Raw genomic sequence first — 16,665 nt, 5'->3', positions numbered from 1 at the left:
AATAAATACTTTGATCTTGACAAAATGAAGGACTTACCAGACTATCAAGGATTTCACTTATTCAGTGTAATGTTGATGAGTTCATTGTCACTTAATGTTAACTCAGTGTCAATGATGTAAATATTTGTGTAATTTCTATTATATGCCCTGCATTAGAAGTCCTTATTTATCTTGCTATAGATGTTGCAAATATATCTTGAGTTATCATTTGTATTCACTTCAGTTCATTTGCTCAGTCATGTCCGAGTCTTTGCAATCTCATGGACTGCAGCACTCCAGGCCTCCCTATCCATCACTAGCTCCCGGAGCTTGCTCAAACTCATGTCCATCGAGTTGGTGATACCATCCAACCATCTCATCCTCTGTTGTCCCCTTCTCCTCCCGCCTTCAATCTTTCCCAGCATCAGGGTCTTTTCCAATGAATCAGTTCTTCTCATCAGGTGACCAAAATATTGGAGCTTCAGCTTCAGCATCAGTTCTTCCAGTGAATATTCAGGACTGATTTCCTTTAAGATTGACTGGTTTGATCTCCTTGCAGGCCAAGGGACTCTCAAGAGCCTTCTCCAATACCGCAGTTCAAAAGCATCAGTTCTTCAATGCTCAGCTTTCTTTATGGTCCAACTCTCACATCCATACCTGATTACTGGAAAAACCATAGCTTTGACTAGATGGACCTTTGTCAGCTAAGTAATGTCTGCTTTTTAATATGCTCTCTAGGTTGATCGTAGCTTTCCTTCCAAGGAGCAAGCGTCTTTTAATTTCATGGCTGCAGTCACCATCTGCAGTGATTTTAGAACCCAAGAAAATAAACTCTGTCATTGACTCCATTGTTTACCCATCTGTTTGCCGTGAAGTGAGGGGACCGGATGCCATGATCTTAGTTTTCTGATTGTTGAGTTTTAAGCCAACTTTTTCACTCTCCTCTTGCACTTTCATCAAGAGGCTCTTAGTTTCTCTTTGCTTTCTGCCATAAGGGTGATGTCTTCTGCATGTCTGAGGTTATTGATATTTCTCCTGGCAGTCTTGATTCCAGCTTGTGCTTCATCCAGCTGGGTGTTTCGCATGATGTACTCTGCATAGAAGTTAAATAAGCAGGGTGCCAATAGACAACCTTGTTGTACTCCTTTCCTAACTTGGAACCAGTCCCTTGTTCCATATCCAGTTCTAACTGTTGCTTCTTGACCTGCATACAGGTTTCACAGGAGGCAGGAAAGGTGGTCTGGTATCCCATCTCTTTAAGAATTTTCCAGTTTGTTGAGATCCACACAGTCAGTAGAGCATAATGCATATGCAGAGCATCTATATCATAGGTACATGCAGGTACAGTACTGTAAACAGACGTATGTGAATGTATTGGTAGCAGAATGCATATTGTAATGTGTATTGTACTGGTGTGTATATATATTACATTATGATAGAGATTATATTAGCAAAGACATACAGAGGATAGGTTTCCTTTTCAAGTCCCCTCACCCTCTGTCCCGCATCATGTTGTCTCCAAGGGGATCCTAGCAGGGAACAGCTAGAACCTTGGTTTGTGACATTTGATGTCAGGAGAGGGTAGCTTCTGCCTCTGCTTTATGGTGGCATCTCTGCCTAGCCAGCCTGCCTTGACTTCATTGTCCCTCCAGATTGGGTCCCTGTGTCATGCGCCCACTAATGCAGCTGCGAACATTTCTCTTACCTTTGATTCTGGCTTCAGTTTGGTTCTGATAACATAGCCCAAGAAGCTGGGTTTGTCCTTCCTGGTGGGCCTGAGTCTCTCACCCACACAGCAGCTTCCATACCACTGCTGCTCCTACAGCCTCCAGAGCCTTCTTGACCGTGACACAGCAAGAAACACCCTCCAGAGCCTTCTTGACCGTGACACAGCAAGAAACACATTTTGTGTTAGGCCCGGAGCACACACAGGGACCTATCTGTGAACCCAGACAGGTTTGGGAAACAGAAGCGTCGTGAAACAAGGTGCCATCACTCTGCTGTTTTTCTCTTCCGTGGTTTTCTATTCTGTTTCATTGCAGACATGCTGCTTGTGGTATCTTGTGACTGAGTGTACTAAATTTTAAACTTTGTCTTCTTTATTGAATTTTGAAGAGCACGTTATACATATTGGGCTTTTCTGATGGCTCAGATGGTTAAAAGAAAAAAAAAAAAATCTGCCTGCAATGCAGGAGACCAGGGTTCAATCCCTGGGTTGGGAAGATTCCCTGGAGAAGGGAATGGCTACTCACTGTGTATTCTTGCCTAGAGAGTTCCGTGGACAGAGGAGCCTGGCAGGTTATAGTCCATGGGGTTGTAGAGAATTGGACATGATTGAGTGACTAACACTTTTTTTTCAACATATTAAGGATTCATTTATTAGTGAACATTTGTTATGTAGCAAATTGGTTAACTGATCTCACTCATAGTATTTTCAGACAACAATATTTCTGAAAAGACTCAAACTATATTGTAACATAGGTATGATCACGGATGCCTGTGTAAATGACATCCCACTTATATTCACCTTTGCTGTGTGTTCTAAGTGTAAATGCTCCAAGATACACACTATTCAGTCCAACACATTTAATTAATGTGAAAGGCTGTGGCTGGACTTAAAAAGTCTTAGTGAATATTCTAACTTATGTGATCAAGCCTACATTATAGATGGTATTCAGTTCTTTATATAATTTATTTTTATATCATTATAGCATTCCTTCATTATTGCCACTACAAGGCAGTAACGGAAACTGAACAAATGAGCCTTATTTTTTTTTTACAGAGTGTTGTATTATGAAAAATTCTTAAATACATATACAAGCAGAAAGAATATACAATATACACACATAAATGCAGCAGGCAACACATCACCATCACTCAGTTTGAGCAGCTGGCAAGCTAATGGTCGTGTTTACTTCATACATACATTTAAGAGATCTTTTCTCTTAAATATTTTGAGTCAGTTATGGACATCATTTCATTGAACTCCATATAATCAGTATACAGTCTAGAAAATATAGATATTTTCTTACCTACCCACAATGCTACTACCTTCCCTAACAAAGTTAACCATGATTCTTTGTTACCTAGTATCCAAATTCAACTTCGTATTCAATATGCTTTGACATTTTGAAAAAATGACTTCTAACAGTTGGTTTGCTCGAATCGTGCAGAAGACCTGCGTTTTTGGCGGTTCTGTCTCCTGAGTCTCCTTTAATCACCCTGCTCACTTATGTTTGTATGTGCCTGTGTATTTGGCTGGGCCAGGTCTTAGTTGGGGCATGCGAGATCTAGTTCCCTGACCAGGGATCTAACCCGGACCCCTGCTTTGGGAGCGTGGAATCTTAACCACTGGACCATCAGGGAAGGCCCCCATTCTGCCTATTTTTGTCTTTCATTGACTTGTAGAAATTAATGCACTCTTCTTATACAATGGACCTAATTCTGGATTATTTCCTTTGCTTCCTAGGGTGACATTTAACTTGCTTCTATATCTCCATTATTTCTTATAAATGGTTGTTAGTTCTAGTGTTTTTGAAAACTGGATGCACTTGGACATAGGGTGAGAAATATTCCCCCCTCTTGGCCCCACTGCCAAGGTCATTTCTGTTCTTGCACTAGAAGACTCGGAAGCCCTCTGACATTCTCAGGAATACATAGCTGACTGTTTTCAGTGTTTGGGGTCAAGAACTCTGACCAATATCCTACCACAGGGAGGGAATTTTGAGAAAGCTGCTAGTGTCAGTATTCTAAAGAAGTATCTTAAACACCTTAATCATGATAACATCTCACCAGGAAACATCTCTTGCATGATTTCCTTATTTGGAAGTTGCGATGTTACAGGATTTCAGGTCATCTCTATAAAATGTACAGGATCTTCCTTCCTGTTCTGATGGGTCTCATCCAGCTTCCCACCTTCATTATTTTTTCTCAGGGTGAGTACAGTGGTCTATAATTTGTCCCTCAAACAGCCCCTTTGTAGCCCATCCTATACAACAATATCAATCCAACTTTTCTCCCAGAAACCTGCTAGCTTCAAGTAAGATCCAGACTCACTGACTTGTCATCAAGCACTTAATTCTGATAATAAGAACTAAAGACCTACTTTTTTATAGGACTTACGAGTTTTAAGTTTTCATATATATGTACTTGTTCAATTATGTTGTTCACACTGAGACTACCGTGGAAGCAGATGGGTTCAGTTCAGTTGTTTAATTCTACCAGGCCTTGTGCTAAGGGCTTGGCATCTTTATGGTCCAGTTCTTGAGGACTTCTCAGTGCCTTGGTGAAAATAGCCTGCACATGTCTGCTGTGATGGGGGTGCATGGTAGGAGGACAAGGGGTAGGGGGACAAAGAGAGACCCTCGGCTGATGTCTCTAGGCGTCTGCCACGCTGTGCCCTTGCCTCAGTTGCACCTTTCTCATCTCCGCTCATCAGAGTCCTACCTGTCCTTTCAGCCTTGGGTCAGGTGCCGTCTGTTCCTCCAAGTCCGGCGAATCAGTGGCTGGAAACAGTTGATGCTTCTATCTTCCTAGGTCTAGCCCAGAGTTTTGTGAAAGGCGCAGTCTCGGGACATGTTTGTTTTTTTTTTTTTAAATGTTGACATGAAGGACTTCCCTGGTGGTTAAGACCCCTTGCTCCCAATGCACGAGGCACGATTTTGATCCCTGCTTGGGGAACTAATCCCGTGTGCTATGCGGCTTGGCCTAAAATAAATAAAAATTTATTTTTTAATGTTGACCTAAGTCCTGAGTTTATAGCGAAGCATAGTCAGGTTTCCTCACGTGTCCACCTGTAGCAGAGGGAGTTGCCAGTCTCAGAAGGGTGGTTAGGAGCAGAGGAGCAGTGGAAGTAGCACTAGAAGGGTCAGGATTGTTTGTCAAACTTTCTTCTAGAGGAAGGACAGACCGTGGAATCTCACTAATTTGTATTAAGTCAAGGAAAGGCAAGTATTAATTATTAAGTTGCTGAATTGTGAAAGTTTTGAGTAAGTGATGTTTTATGCGTTGTCAGCCTTCCCTGACAGCTCAGCTGGTAAAGAATCTGCCTGCAATGTGGGAGACCTGGGTTCGATCCCTGGGTTGGGAAGACCTTTTGGAGAAGGGAAAGGCTACCCACTCCAGTATTCTGACCTGGAGAATTCCATGGACTGTTTAGTCCAGGGGGTCACAAAGAGCTGACCCCACTTTGCCTTTCACTTATACGTTGTCAGTGCATATTTTTACACCATCACAGAATACTGGAGCTAGAAACAACAATGAGGCTGGGCCTCTTTAGGAGGACAGGTAAGGAAAGGGAAGCCGAGGTGGTTCAGGGTCTCCCCCTGAGTCACACAGAGCCATGTCGGGACTCAGACCTCGGAGTCTCCATGCAGTGCTCTTTTTCTCTTTGGCTTACAAAGCATTAAGTTAGTTGGAGTTCATAAAGCATATCAGTTTCGCTGCAGACTAAAGGAATGAAGAACACTTCTGTCAACTGGATTCACTGGTCCTCTTTACTTTCCTCGGAGATCTGAGTGTGGTCCCCGGGCCAGCAGCATAACCTGGAAGCTGGTTAGAAACGCAGATTATCCAGCCTTATCCCAGAGCCCCTGAATCAGGAGGGGCCAACCCTCCCAGGTGAATCTGTGTGCAGAGTGTCTGAGAACCGCTGCATCCCGGCAAAAGTCAGTAGATCTTTTCCAGAGCTCACATATAACAGCGTAAGGCCTTGTCCAATTTATCACCACTTTTGAATTAAAAAATTTCTAATTAATGAGATTTGACTGCATGAAATGAGCCAGAAGAGGAAGAAAACAGAAAGGAAGAGAAGATGTGAGGAGGAGGAAGATGGAGAGACAGGCCGGCGAGCACCCCATAAATGAGAGGAGTCTGTCGGTTCTGTTCAGGAGGAGGAGGAAGTTGAAATTCAGGATTATCCTGTCTCTAGCAGGTTACCCGATCTCCTTTTGGTGAGAAAGGACCTTGAAATGTCAGTGTAACCTCATCTTCCTTTGCTCACAGATCTCGGCAAACATTCCTTCAGGCTCTGATGACAGCACTTAGACTTTGAAAATCGGGGGAAAGTCCATGTAATTGCATCTAAGCAGATGACAGACATTTATAAAGGAGATCACTGAAGTGTTGTTGTTTCGCCAAGATAAAACACTGGAAGGCAAAGGAAGAGAGAAAGAAAGCAGAGCAGTGACTTGATGCTTTCTCTTTATCGAACTACTTCACTCTCTCCAGGGTATTCTGTCTTTGGGAGACTAAAGACAAAACTGCATTGAGAGGCCACAGATTGTAGTAAATACAGAGTATTGTGCCTGCAAGTTCCCTTGCTTCCTCTTAGGATAACAACCAGTTAAAGGTTATGTTGTCAGGAAAGGAGAGTCTGTACCTTTCTAAGGCGTGTCATTAATCAGATTTCATATATTTAGACGGGGCCTCAATTCTTGATTATTTTTTGTGCTCCTAACCTTTCTCAGGGAGAAGGCAATGGCACCCCACTCCAGTACTCTTGCTTGGGAAATCCCATGGATGGAGGAGCCTGGTGGGCTACAGTCCATGGGGTCGCGAAGAGTCGGACATGACTGAGCAACTTCACTTTCACTTTTCACTTTCATGCATTGGAGAAGGAAATGGCAACCCACTCCAGTGTTTTTGTCTGGAGAATCCCAGGGACAGAGGAGCCTGGTGGGCTGCCGTCTATGAGGTCGCACAGAGTTGGACACAACTGACGTGAATTAGCAGCAGCAGCAGCAGCCTCAGACTCATCTAATGACTAAAAGATACATTCAAGTTCAAGAAGGCAGATAGCTTGGCAGGGGACCCATGGCTGGAGGTTGTATGAGTCTTTCTAGAAATTAACCAACTCTGTTAATCTATAGAAAGCCTCCAAATTACAACTTTTATATTTTATCTGTCATCCTTTGAAGTCCCCAAACTAGCCAGGGGGAAAAACCCTGTGGGCAAAGGTACTTATTTTATTTACTCTTCATCACAAGCAACTGGTTTGTTTTTTAAGAACAACAACAACAACAACAAAAAAAAACAGGGTGATCCAGGAAGTTCACAAGCTGTTAAGGAGATACGGGTTCAGATCCAGAGTCAACCGCTCTGTGACTTTGGACAAATCACTTCACCTCTCTCAACATACACGGTCCTAGCTGTGAAAAGATTGTTTGACCATCTAGGATTATTTTTGAGGATTAAAGATATTAGTTATCCTAGAGCTATCTTATGTAATTGAAACTTGAAGGAGCTCAATTTGAGAACTATAGAATTAAGAGCCAAATAGTGTAAGAGAAGGCAGGAATGTAGTCAACAAAAACGAAAGGAGCATTGCACATTATGAAAACTTTATGGAGATTAAGCAGAATTTAACATGCCATTGAATATATTTTTCTTCCAAGGCAAAATTTATTTCTGAGTATTTTTGCCTAGTAGTCTTTTCTTGACCTACTTTGAAATGTATAATATTATTGAGGAATCTTCCATCTCCTTAGAAATGTTTTTCTGTTGCTCAAGCTAATTGTTTCGTCTTATCCCAACATTTTCCACTTCCTAATAATGCTCATCAGAGGAAAACAATTCATCCAATCATACTTGGAGGGCTTCTTTTTTTTTCCTTTTCATCCTAATTTACTTTCCATGACCTTGAGGGTTTCTGGTCATTTTGAGTATTTGCAGTCCTTTTAAAATGCCATTTCTTAAGCACCCTCATAAATCCATTAGTGGACAATTTATTATTGTTCTATACACAGTGTGACATGTTCTCACAGTAGCTGCGTCATCCTTGGTTTGTTATGTTTTATGAAATGTTCCTGTAATCCCAGTAAACAAAATAAGTCTTACAGGAAAGGATGGATTAAGGGGGAAAGTGTGGCCCTAAAGAAGGACCCAGCTCTTGTTTATGAAAGAGGTTTGCCCTCCACACCTACAAAGTGAACAAGGCACTGAGAATCAGCAGGAAGAATAACTTGTGTCCAACTGCAGAGAAATCTGATCAGTTTACTCCTGTGTTGAAAGGTAAGGTTACACAGATCTCTGGAAAGTAAAGTTGTATAAGGGGATCTCCCTTTCTGGGACTGGTACCTCTTTTAAACAGTTATTACCTACTGTCTCAGGATACTTTAAAAAAAAAAAAGAAGAAGAAAGTCATTTTTTATTTCAAATGTGCAGAGTGTGATTCCAATAACGGAAACATCAGAAAAAGCATTGTTTTGAAAAGCTGGCTCCTTGTTGTCTGTCTTTGTGAGCTGCTGAGAGCTGGCAGAGATGGCCCCTTTGTGTGTCCTGTCCTTGTGAAGGAGGTAAAGAAGCAGGGTGTGCCATCGGCATTTTGATTCAAGCCGTTACAGGCTGGTTAAAACTCTCATTTTCAGTTGAACTGACAGAGATACAGGCAGGCCATAGGGATGGATCAGGAAAACAGACCTTGCCACCCCACAGCCAAGCACTCTAGGTTTCCCTGGACCCCATGAGTGCACAGGGCTTTCATCTCTTCACAGCAGTTCCAGACTAGAACATCTGAGTGCCTTCGGGCAGACAGACAAGACATGGTTCCTCTGTTCCCTCACTCAATTTAATTTTCCCTTTGTTCTTTTAGAATGTATTGCAGTCTGACACATTGTGTGTGCCTGTGTTTGTTGTTGTTGTTGTTGTTCAGTCGCTCAGTCATGTCCAGCTCTTTACGATCCCATGGACTGCAGCACACCAGGCTTCCCTGTCCTTCACTGACTCCCAGAGCTTGTTCAAACTCATGTCTGTTAAGTTGGTGATGCCATCCAACCATCTCACCTTCTGTCATCCCCTTCTCGTCCTGCCTTCAATCTTTCCCAGCATCAGGGTCTTTTCCAATGAGTCAGCTCTTTGCATTGGGTGGCCAGAGTACTGGAGCTTCAGCATTAGTACGCATGTGAAATTGCTGATTATGTGATCCTGTCTCAGTAATCTGTAAACTCCATGAGGGCAGGACCCATCTGTTTTGTTCACAGCTATCTTCCCAGTGCCTGGAACAGAGCTCAAAACCTCAGCCCTCATTCATTAAATATTGATCAAAGTGAATGGGTGAATGAGTAGATGGATGGATGGCTGAATGGTAGGCTATAATGAGCAATGGTCTTGCTGCTCCTGCTGCTAAGTCACTTCAGTCGTGTCCGACTCTGTGCGACCCCATAGACGGCAGCCCACCAGGCTCCTCTGTCCCTGGGATTCTCCAGGCAAGAACACTGGAGTGGGTTGCCATTTCCTTCTCCAATGCATGAAAGTGAAAAGTGAAAGTGAAGTTGCTCAGTCGTGTCCGACGCTTAGCGACCTCATGGACTGCAGCCCACCAGGCTCCTCTGTCCATGGGATTTCCCAGGCAAGAGTACTGGAGTGGGTTGCCATTGCCTTCTCCGGAGCAGTAGTCCTAACATCTCTTAAAATCTGACTGAGAAAACCGGTTGCTTTCCTATAGCATAGATTGCCACTTCTAGCCTCTGGGGCATTTACATGAGGAAACTCATTATATAGCGCCTTTCCTTTCCTTTACTGTCATGATAAAAATGTAGCTGAACTATGAGTTGTGGGGGCATTTGTACGGGTGTTGCCATTTGCAGTTTAATAATTCCTGGAAATGTTGGAAACTCAGGGAAATTGTACTGAAGACCTTAGCCAGCTAAGAGCAGTCAAACTAAAAATTAAAGTACTAGTCAATGAAATTGGAGGAAAAAAGTCACATTCAAAAGATCATCACTTGTAGCTGGATATAGATCTAATAAAGAGGTAACAAGTGGACCACAAAGGCCTAAAAGATGTTTTACAGAGGAAGGAGTGGACCCTGCTCAGTGTAAGAAATAGACACCCAGTGAAACGGGGAGAGACACCTCCTGAAACCATCCAGCAGAACCACACTGAAATGGAATTTAGAATAAATATAATAAAATACCATCCACAAAACCCACTTAAGACAGAAGAATTAGAACGTGTTTAATCTGAGATTAAAATGTAAATGGGAAAATATAAAAAGAAAACAGATTTCAGAAAGATTCAATAATTTAGAGACCTGATTAATATCTGAAAGTCATGCCCTTTTTCTCAACCCCGCCTCAGCTCCCCACCTCAACTGGGTGGACTGTGGGGCAGAGCCCAGACCCAGCCAGAGGAGGAGAGGGTAGTGACCAGACTCTGAAGTGAGGATGGGCTTGTTTACCTGGCTGGATAGAAAGCAGTGGAGAGGAACAGACTCAGACCGTAGGGTCGTCCTTCAGTATCCCACAGAGGACTGGTTCCAGGAGCCCTGTAGATTCCAAAATCCATGGATTCTCAGGTCCCTTATATAAAATGGCATAGTATTTACATATAACCTACAGATTTCCTCCCACATACTTGAAACCATCTCTCAATTACTAATAAAACCAAATATAATGCAAATGCTATGTAAGTAGTTGTAAATGCAATCAATGTAAATACTGTGTAAATAGTTGCCAGCCCATGGCAAATTCAAGTTTTCCTGGAACTTTTTTTTTTTTTTTTAATATTTGCCTTTCAGGGTTGGTGGAATTCACAGATGTGGAGCCAGGAGGCAGACTGTAACTGCCTGAGTTTACAGAGCTGGAGGATGGGGACCAAATGTAGCTGTTACTGAACTGGTGGTTGATTTATGTTTCAATGAAAAATCCTTTAAAAATCAGACCTATGAAGAAATAGATTTAATTCCCAAGAGCAGAGTTTACCCCTTAATACACCAAAACCTCTTTCTAGTTTTTTTTTTTTTTCCTTTTGACATGGAAAACTTTTGGAAATTTATATCATTCTTCTTTCCTACCTTCTCAAATACAGGACTAGAAGTTTAACTTATTTTAACCTTTCCAAGGGACTCTGGGTCATCATCACAAACATTAATTGTGACAGACTGCAGGATGGCGATATCCTTGCCCCCAAGCCTATGGGAATGTTGTATTCTGTGTCCCTGTACCAAACAGCTTCAAGCAGTTGCATTTTTTCTTTAATTGGAGGATAATTGCTTTACAATGTTGTGGTTGTTTCTGCTGTACAACGTGAACCAGCTGTGAAAGTGAAAGTCGCTCAGTCATGTCTGACTCTGAGACCCCCATGGACTATACGTACGTGCAGTTCTCCAGGCCAGGATGCTGGAGTGGGTAGCCTTTCCCTTCTCCAGGGGTCTTCCCAACCCAGGGATTGAACCCAGGTCTCCCGCATTGCAGGCAGATTCTTTACGAGCTGAGCTGCCAGGGAAGCCCAAGAAGCAGCTATCTGTCTACACATTTGCCCTCCCTCTTGCGCCCCCTTCCACGCCACCCCGCCTCTCGGTCTTCACAGCACTGAGCGGAGCTCCGTGTGCCTTATGGCCGGCTGCCGCTGGCTGTCTCTTTTACACGCGGTGGTGAGTATTTGTCAGTGCCGCTCTCAGTTCGACCGGCCCTCTCCTTCCCCCTCTGTGTCTGCATTTTCTTCATCTGCATCTCTGTTCCTGCCCTGCACACAGGTTCACCAGTACCATTTTTCTAGATTTCATATATATGTGCAGGCAGGTGCATTTTAAGTTCTGATGGTTTTTGAGAGTTTTGCCTTCTTTTTCTTTTTTTTTTGTTAGTGTTTCTACCTGTAGATTTTGTACCTTCCCCTTGTACTTTTCTGTTTCCAGACTATTGAGAACTTAGAAACTAGACCATTGATTTTAATTATGTGTAGATTAAGATCAAGTCAGTGCTGAGGGAGGCTGCAATAATTTTTTCCCCAGTGGTCCTGGTCTCGTGTTTAGTATGAACTGCGTAACTCAGTTTCAACTGTCAGGAACATGTAGTTTCTGCTTCTCAACTGTGCTGTCACCAAATAACTGAGTCGCTGAGAGGTGCCCTGAAAATTATCTTAACAGAAAACTAGAATCGTTTATGAGTTAATTATGGTGGGATGAAGAGTAAAAAGGGCTTTCTGGTGGCTCAGCGGTGGAGAATTTGCCTGCAGTGCAGGTTCGATCCCTGGGTCAGGAAGATCCCCTAGAGGAGGGCACAGCAACCCACTTCCCTGAAGAGTCCCATTTACAGAGGAGCCTGGCTGGCTACAGTCCATGGGGTTGCAAAAAAATCAGACACGACTGAGTGGCTGAGCATGCAAGGGGAGGGGTTTACTAAAAGGTGTGAGTGGATCTAGATCAAGGGCACCTAACACCTACCTCAGCACCTCTCCCTGCATCTCCGTCTGCCCAACTGATCTGTTTGCGGCCAGAACAATGGGCGCCTCTCCTTGAATCACTTTCAGTTCTGGCACAGGGCACTGCTGGGCTAGGATAGTTCCAGCCTGCTAAGGCTGTACACAGACTTTTGTAGTCACAGGATGTCTGGCTTTGAAGGACAGGCAGATACTGTTTTTTATGATAGCAGTGAATTGGTTCTTTTAAATGCACAAGTTGTCTGGGAGACATTCTGGTATCTGCATTTCAGCCCTTCTGGTTCAAAATGCAGCTTTGCAGGAGGACTGCCAGAGGTCACTGTTAAGAAAATCCTCTGACTATAGTCAGGACTCTCAGGCCCCTAGAGTCTTATAATGATGGATCTGGTCTTGCAGTTGCGTATCCCATCAAGCTGATTATTGCTGTCTTCTAGAAAAAGGTTAAGTTCTGTGGACAACAGAAGGAAATAAAAAGTCCTCCACTTTGAGTTTTTCAGTTTCTATTTCAGTCTCAGTCCTATGGCACAGTGCCACTGATACTTTAAAACAGGGGTCCCCAACCTCTGGGACCTAATCCCTGATGATCTGAGGTGGAGCTGATGTAATGGTAAGAGAAACAAAGTACACAGTAAATGTAATGCATTTAAATCATCCCAGAACCACCCCCACCCATCACCCCCTGGTCCATGGAAAAATTGTCTTCCACCAAACCGGACCCTGGTGCCAGAAAGTTTGGGGACCACTGCGTTAGAATAAAATCTCATGGGGATTCCTTGTCCTGTGCTTTGGGCCTGGGAGTCCTCCTCCTTCCACCAAGTTCTTGCGCTTGGAGTAGGAGGTAACAGTAAAGGAATAACCAGGCCTTCATGTGTATCGCTTGATCTTTGAATATGCTCTTTAGAATTAATAGCACCTTCTAATGATCGGCTAGCAGTGCCATTTAATAATGACTCTTCATTGCAAATACTTCACACTATTCCTTTAAAGACTCTGGCCCCTGATTCATCTCATAGAGTTCCCTCCTTGTGAATCACTTCAAGACATACAGAAACAAAGTATGGTGTCATTTGAGTTATTTAAGGAGATTTATTAAGTATTATCTGTGCAAAGAACTCTGTTAGATCTGGGAGGCTACAGCCCTGTTAGGAGTATATGGTTCAGTTACAGAGCCAACCCTCAGCAAAACCATGTGACCAACTGGTAATGCTTTCACTTGTCAACTATCTCTGGAGCCTTCCTTAAGTTATGTGGGAATGTCCAAGGGCCAGAGAGCGAGGGTTAAATGTTTAAACCTTGTTATACACACCACTGAGGACTGGCCTGGTGGAACAAGTTTTATGGAGATGCAAGTAGGTGTGGTTCTGAAAGGCCAGGAGGATGAGATGAGCAGGGAAGAGCAGAAAGCAGCAGCTGGAGGGAAAGCAGGAAGGCACAACCGAGAATGGGGTGCCCCTGGACCAGCCGGGGCATCCCCAGGCCTTGGGACAGCCAGAACCACGCCCTACCGTTGAGGCTTACTGATGAGAATTGAGAGCCGATGAAAATGTTGAGTGAAGTGAGTCAGAAAGGGACAAACGAATGTCACACATTGATGCAAATGTATGGAATCTAGGAGGATGGTACTGATGAGCCTGTTTGCAGGGCGGCAGTGGAGATGCAGACACAGAACAGATGTGTGGACACAGTGGGGGACGGAGAGGGCAAGGCAAATTGAGAGAATAGCCTGGAAACATATACATTACCATAGGGGTCGCAAAGAGTCAGACACGACTGAGCGACTGAACTGAGCTGAAAATAGATAGCCAGTGGGAATTTGCTGTGTGACCACAGGGAGCTTGAACCTATGCTCTGTGACAACCTAGAGGAGTGGGGGCTGGGAAGGAGGTTCAGAGGGAGGGGCCTAGGTATAACTACGGCTGCTTCATGTCGCTATGTGGCAGAAACCAATACAATATTGCAAAGCAGTTATCCTCCAATAAAAATAAATAAATATTTTTAAAATGAGTTACAGTTAAGCTGAAGGAAGATGGGTTTGGTATGTGAAATGAGTGAAATTAACCTGCAGTGGGGCTGCTGTAATAATCTAGCTGTAGGTTTCCAAGGGTCTAGACTAGGATGGACCTAGTGAGAATGGAGAGGGAATGGAATCGTATAAAACAGATTTATTTTTATAACTTGAGATGCTATATTCTTAAAGTTTAATGGAGGCTGAGATATGTGAAGATCTTCCAGATGTAGGGGAACCTCCAGCTGTATGGGGTATTACATGAATTATAGAGGAAGAGACATTAGAAAAGATGACAGAATCTGCATGACGTGAAAATATGTTGGTAATTCCATGAAATTAGTAAAGTTTTTGCCTGGCTTCCTGAATTTGGCTTGAGTTAAAAAGAAGATAGGGCTTCCCTTGTGGCTCAGCTGTTAAAGAATCCGCCTGCAATGTGGGAGACCTGGGTTCGATCCCTGGGTTGGGAAGATCCCCTGGAGAAGGGAAAGGCTACCCACTCCAGTATCCTGGCCTGGAGAATTCCATGGACTGCATAGTCCATGGGGTCGCAAAGAGTTGGACACAACTGAGCGACTTTCACAAAAAGAAGCTAAGAGAGGCCTTGAATTTATTTGTAGTGTTGAGAAGCATGTTTCAGGTTTCATGGGGAAGTTTTTCCCTCCCTTGTTATCAATGACATCCACCATTCTCTTAAGAGCCAAACCAGTGTCCAAACTGGAATCAGCTTTTCTTTCTTTACTCCCTTCCTTAACCTCTGTATCCAGTCACCCTAAACTATGAAGTCTTCCCTTTTGAATGTTTACTTTATCATCGTCCTGTCCTCAGCATTCCTAATGCCTTTCTCCTAAGCCTACCTACTCTCATATTTCTTTCCTTGAATATCGATAACTGACCATTTTATAGGTACTTAGATGGAAGGAGCTGTTATTAGTGTGTGTTAGAATTGAACTAAGGATAGTCTGAAGTAGCGTGCTAAAGTTGCTTTAGTAATGTCTGACTCTTTCTGACCCTATGAACCAAAGCCCACTGGGCCCTTCTGTCCATGGGATTTTCTAGGCAAGCATACTGGAGTGCGTTGCCATTTCCTACTCCAAGGAGATCCTCCCAACCCGGGGATTGAACCTGTGTCTCTTGTGCCCTGCATTGGCAGGAGGATTCTTTACCATTAGTGCCACCTGGGAAGCCCCACTCAAAAGTGGAGAGGCATAAAATTTTCATTTGTGAATAGATTTTTTTCTTAGACTAATTAAAACAGTGGTCCAGCTGTTGCATCCTGAAGGAGGCCACTCACTGGCGACTCTGATAATGGGCCTCTGTTCAAAATCTCAGCCAAGCAGGTAATCTGTGAATTTTAGAAGGGATGAGGAGGGACATCCCAACTTGAACCAAACGATGGTGAGAGGGAGAAGCCACACCTTGGATGGCATAGAGGGGGCACTCCTGAGCCTTTTTTCTTTCAAGAGGGACAACCCGTTTGGGAGCAAGAGCTAGCAGGGCTTCTGAAAATTGACTCTTGGAAACTTCCAGAAGGGATGACCTCAGCGTCTTTTCTGTTATTGGCATGAAGCACAGAAGACAGCTCCTGATCATTAGGAAAATCAGGTTGAGAAAATCACTTGTTTTCCACTGTGTGTTTTCTTAGACCATTTTTCTGAAACGTAAAAACGTTAAAAACATCCTAAATGTTTTCAGATTTATCAGCTGTATTATATCCTTGCTACATGATTTACCTAAGTATAGTAACCAGTAGTATTTTGATGTATTCAAATATGACATAATGCACATTTGTGTAATGAAAATCATTAAATTGTGACACTGTAAGGCCAGACTATAATATTGCATTCAGCGTTCTTCATGTGACTCATATCTTTTTATTTATGGCTTAACACTGCCAATCTGAATATTGATTTATTTTCAGCCGGTCAGAATATCCATTCTATTTTTCAGCTTCTCCAGTTGGCAACGGTTATATCAAGCCTCCAGTTCCACCTGTGTCTGGCGCACAGAAGGAGAAAGGGCCCCCAACCATGTTACCCATCAGTGTGGACCCAGACAGCAAACCCGGGGAATACGTCCTCAAGAGTTTATTTGTGAACTTTACCACTCAGGCTGAGCGCAAGATTCGCATCATTATGGCAGAACCCCTGGTGAGTACCCAGAGAAGACTTTTGTCTTTTTCAGTCCTTCTTGATGTCGAATATAGATTTTACAGCTCTAAGAAGGGATGAAGGATGGATGGCTTTTCCTCTAGTTTGTTTTTTGACATCGTGTGTGTGTATGTACTCAGTCATATTTGACTCTTTGCAGCCCCATGGACTGTAACCTGCCAGGTTCCTCTGTCCATGGGATTTTTCAGGCAAGAATGTTGGAGCGGGTTACCATTTCCTCTGCCAGGGGTTCTTCCTGACCCAGGGATCGAACCTGTGTCTCCTGTATCAGTAGGTGGATTCTTTAACCACTGTGCCACTTGGGAAGCCCTTTTTGATACCACAGGTAATTTTTCAGTCAGTTCAGTTCAGTTG

The 16,665-nt window shown here is 43.3% G+C and overlaps 1 protein-coding gene across 5 annotated transcripts in view; it reads left to right on the top strand.

Moving 5' to 3' along the window:
• The window catches only part of FRY (FRY microtubule binding protein), a 438,786-nt gene that overhangs the window by 220,861 nt on the left and 201,260 nt on the right, over nucleotides 1-16,665 (top strand). For all 5 annotated transcript variants that reach the window (XM_069601592.1, XM_069601589.1, XM_069601588.1 and 2 more), the window contains one exon: nucleotides 16,091-16,290. In XM_069601592.1, the coding sequence (XP_069457693.1) occupies nucleotides 16,171-16,290 (120 nt within the window). In that variant the 5' untranslated portion in view covers nucleotides 16,091-16,170. The remainder of the gene's footprint in view (nucleotides 1-16,090; nucleotides 16,291-16,665) is intronic.

The sequence above is a fragment of the Ovis canadensis genome, chromosome 10 (genome assembly GCF_042477335.2).
Source record: "Ovis canadensis isolate MfBH-ARS-UI-01 breed Bighorn chromosome 10, ARS-UI_OviCan_v2, whole genome shotgun sequence".
NCBI lineage: Eukaryota > Metazoa > Chordata > Mammalia > Artiodactyla > Bovidae > Ovis > Ovis canadensis.
This window is presented reverse-complemented; position numbering and strand designations above follow the sequence as displayed.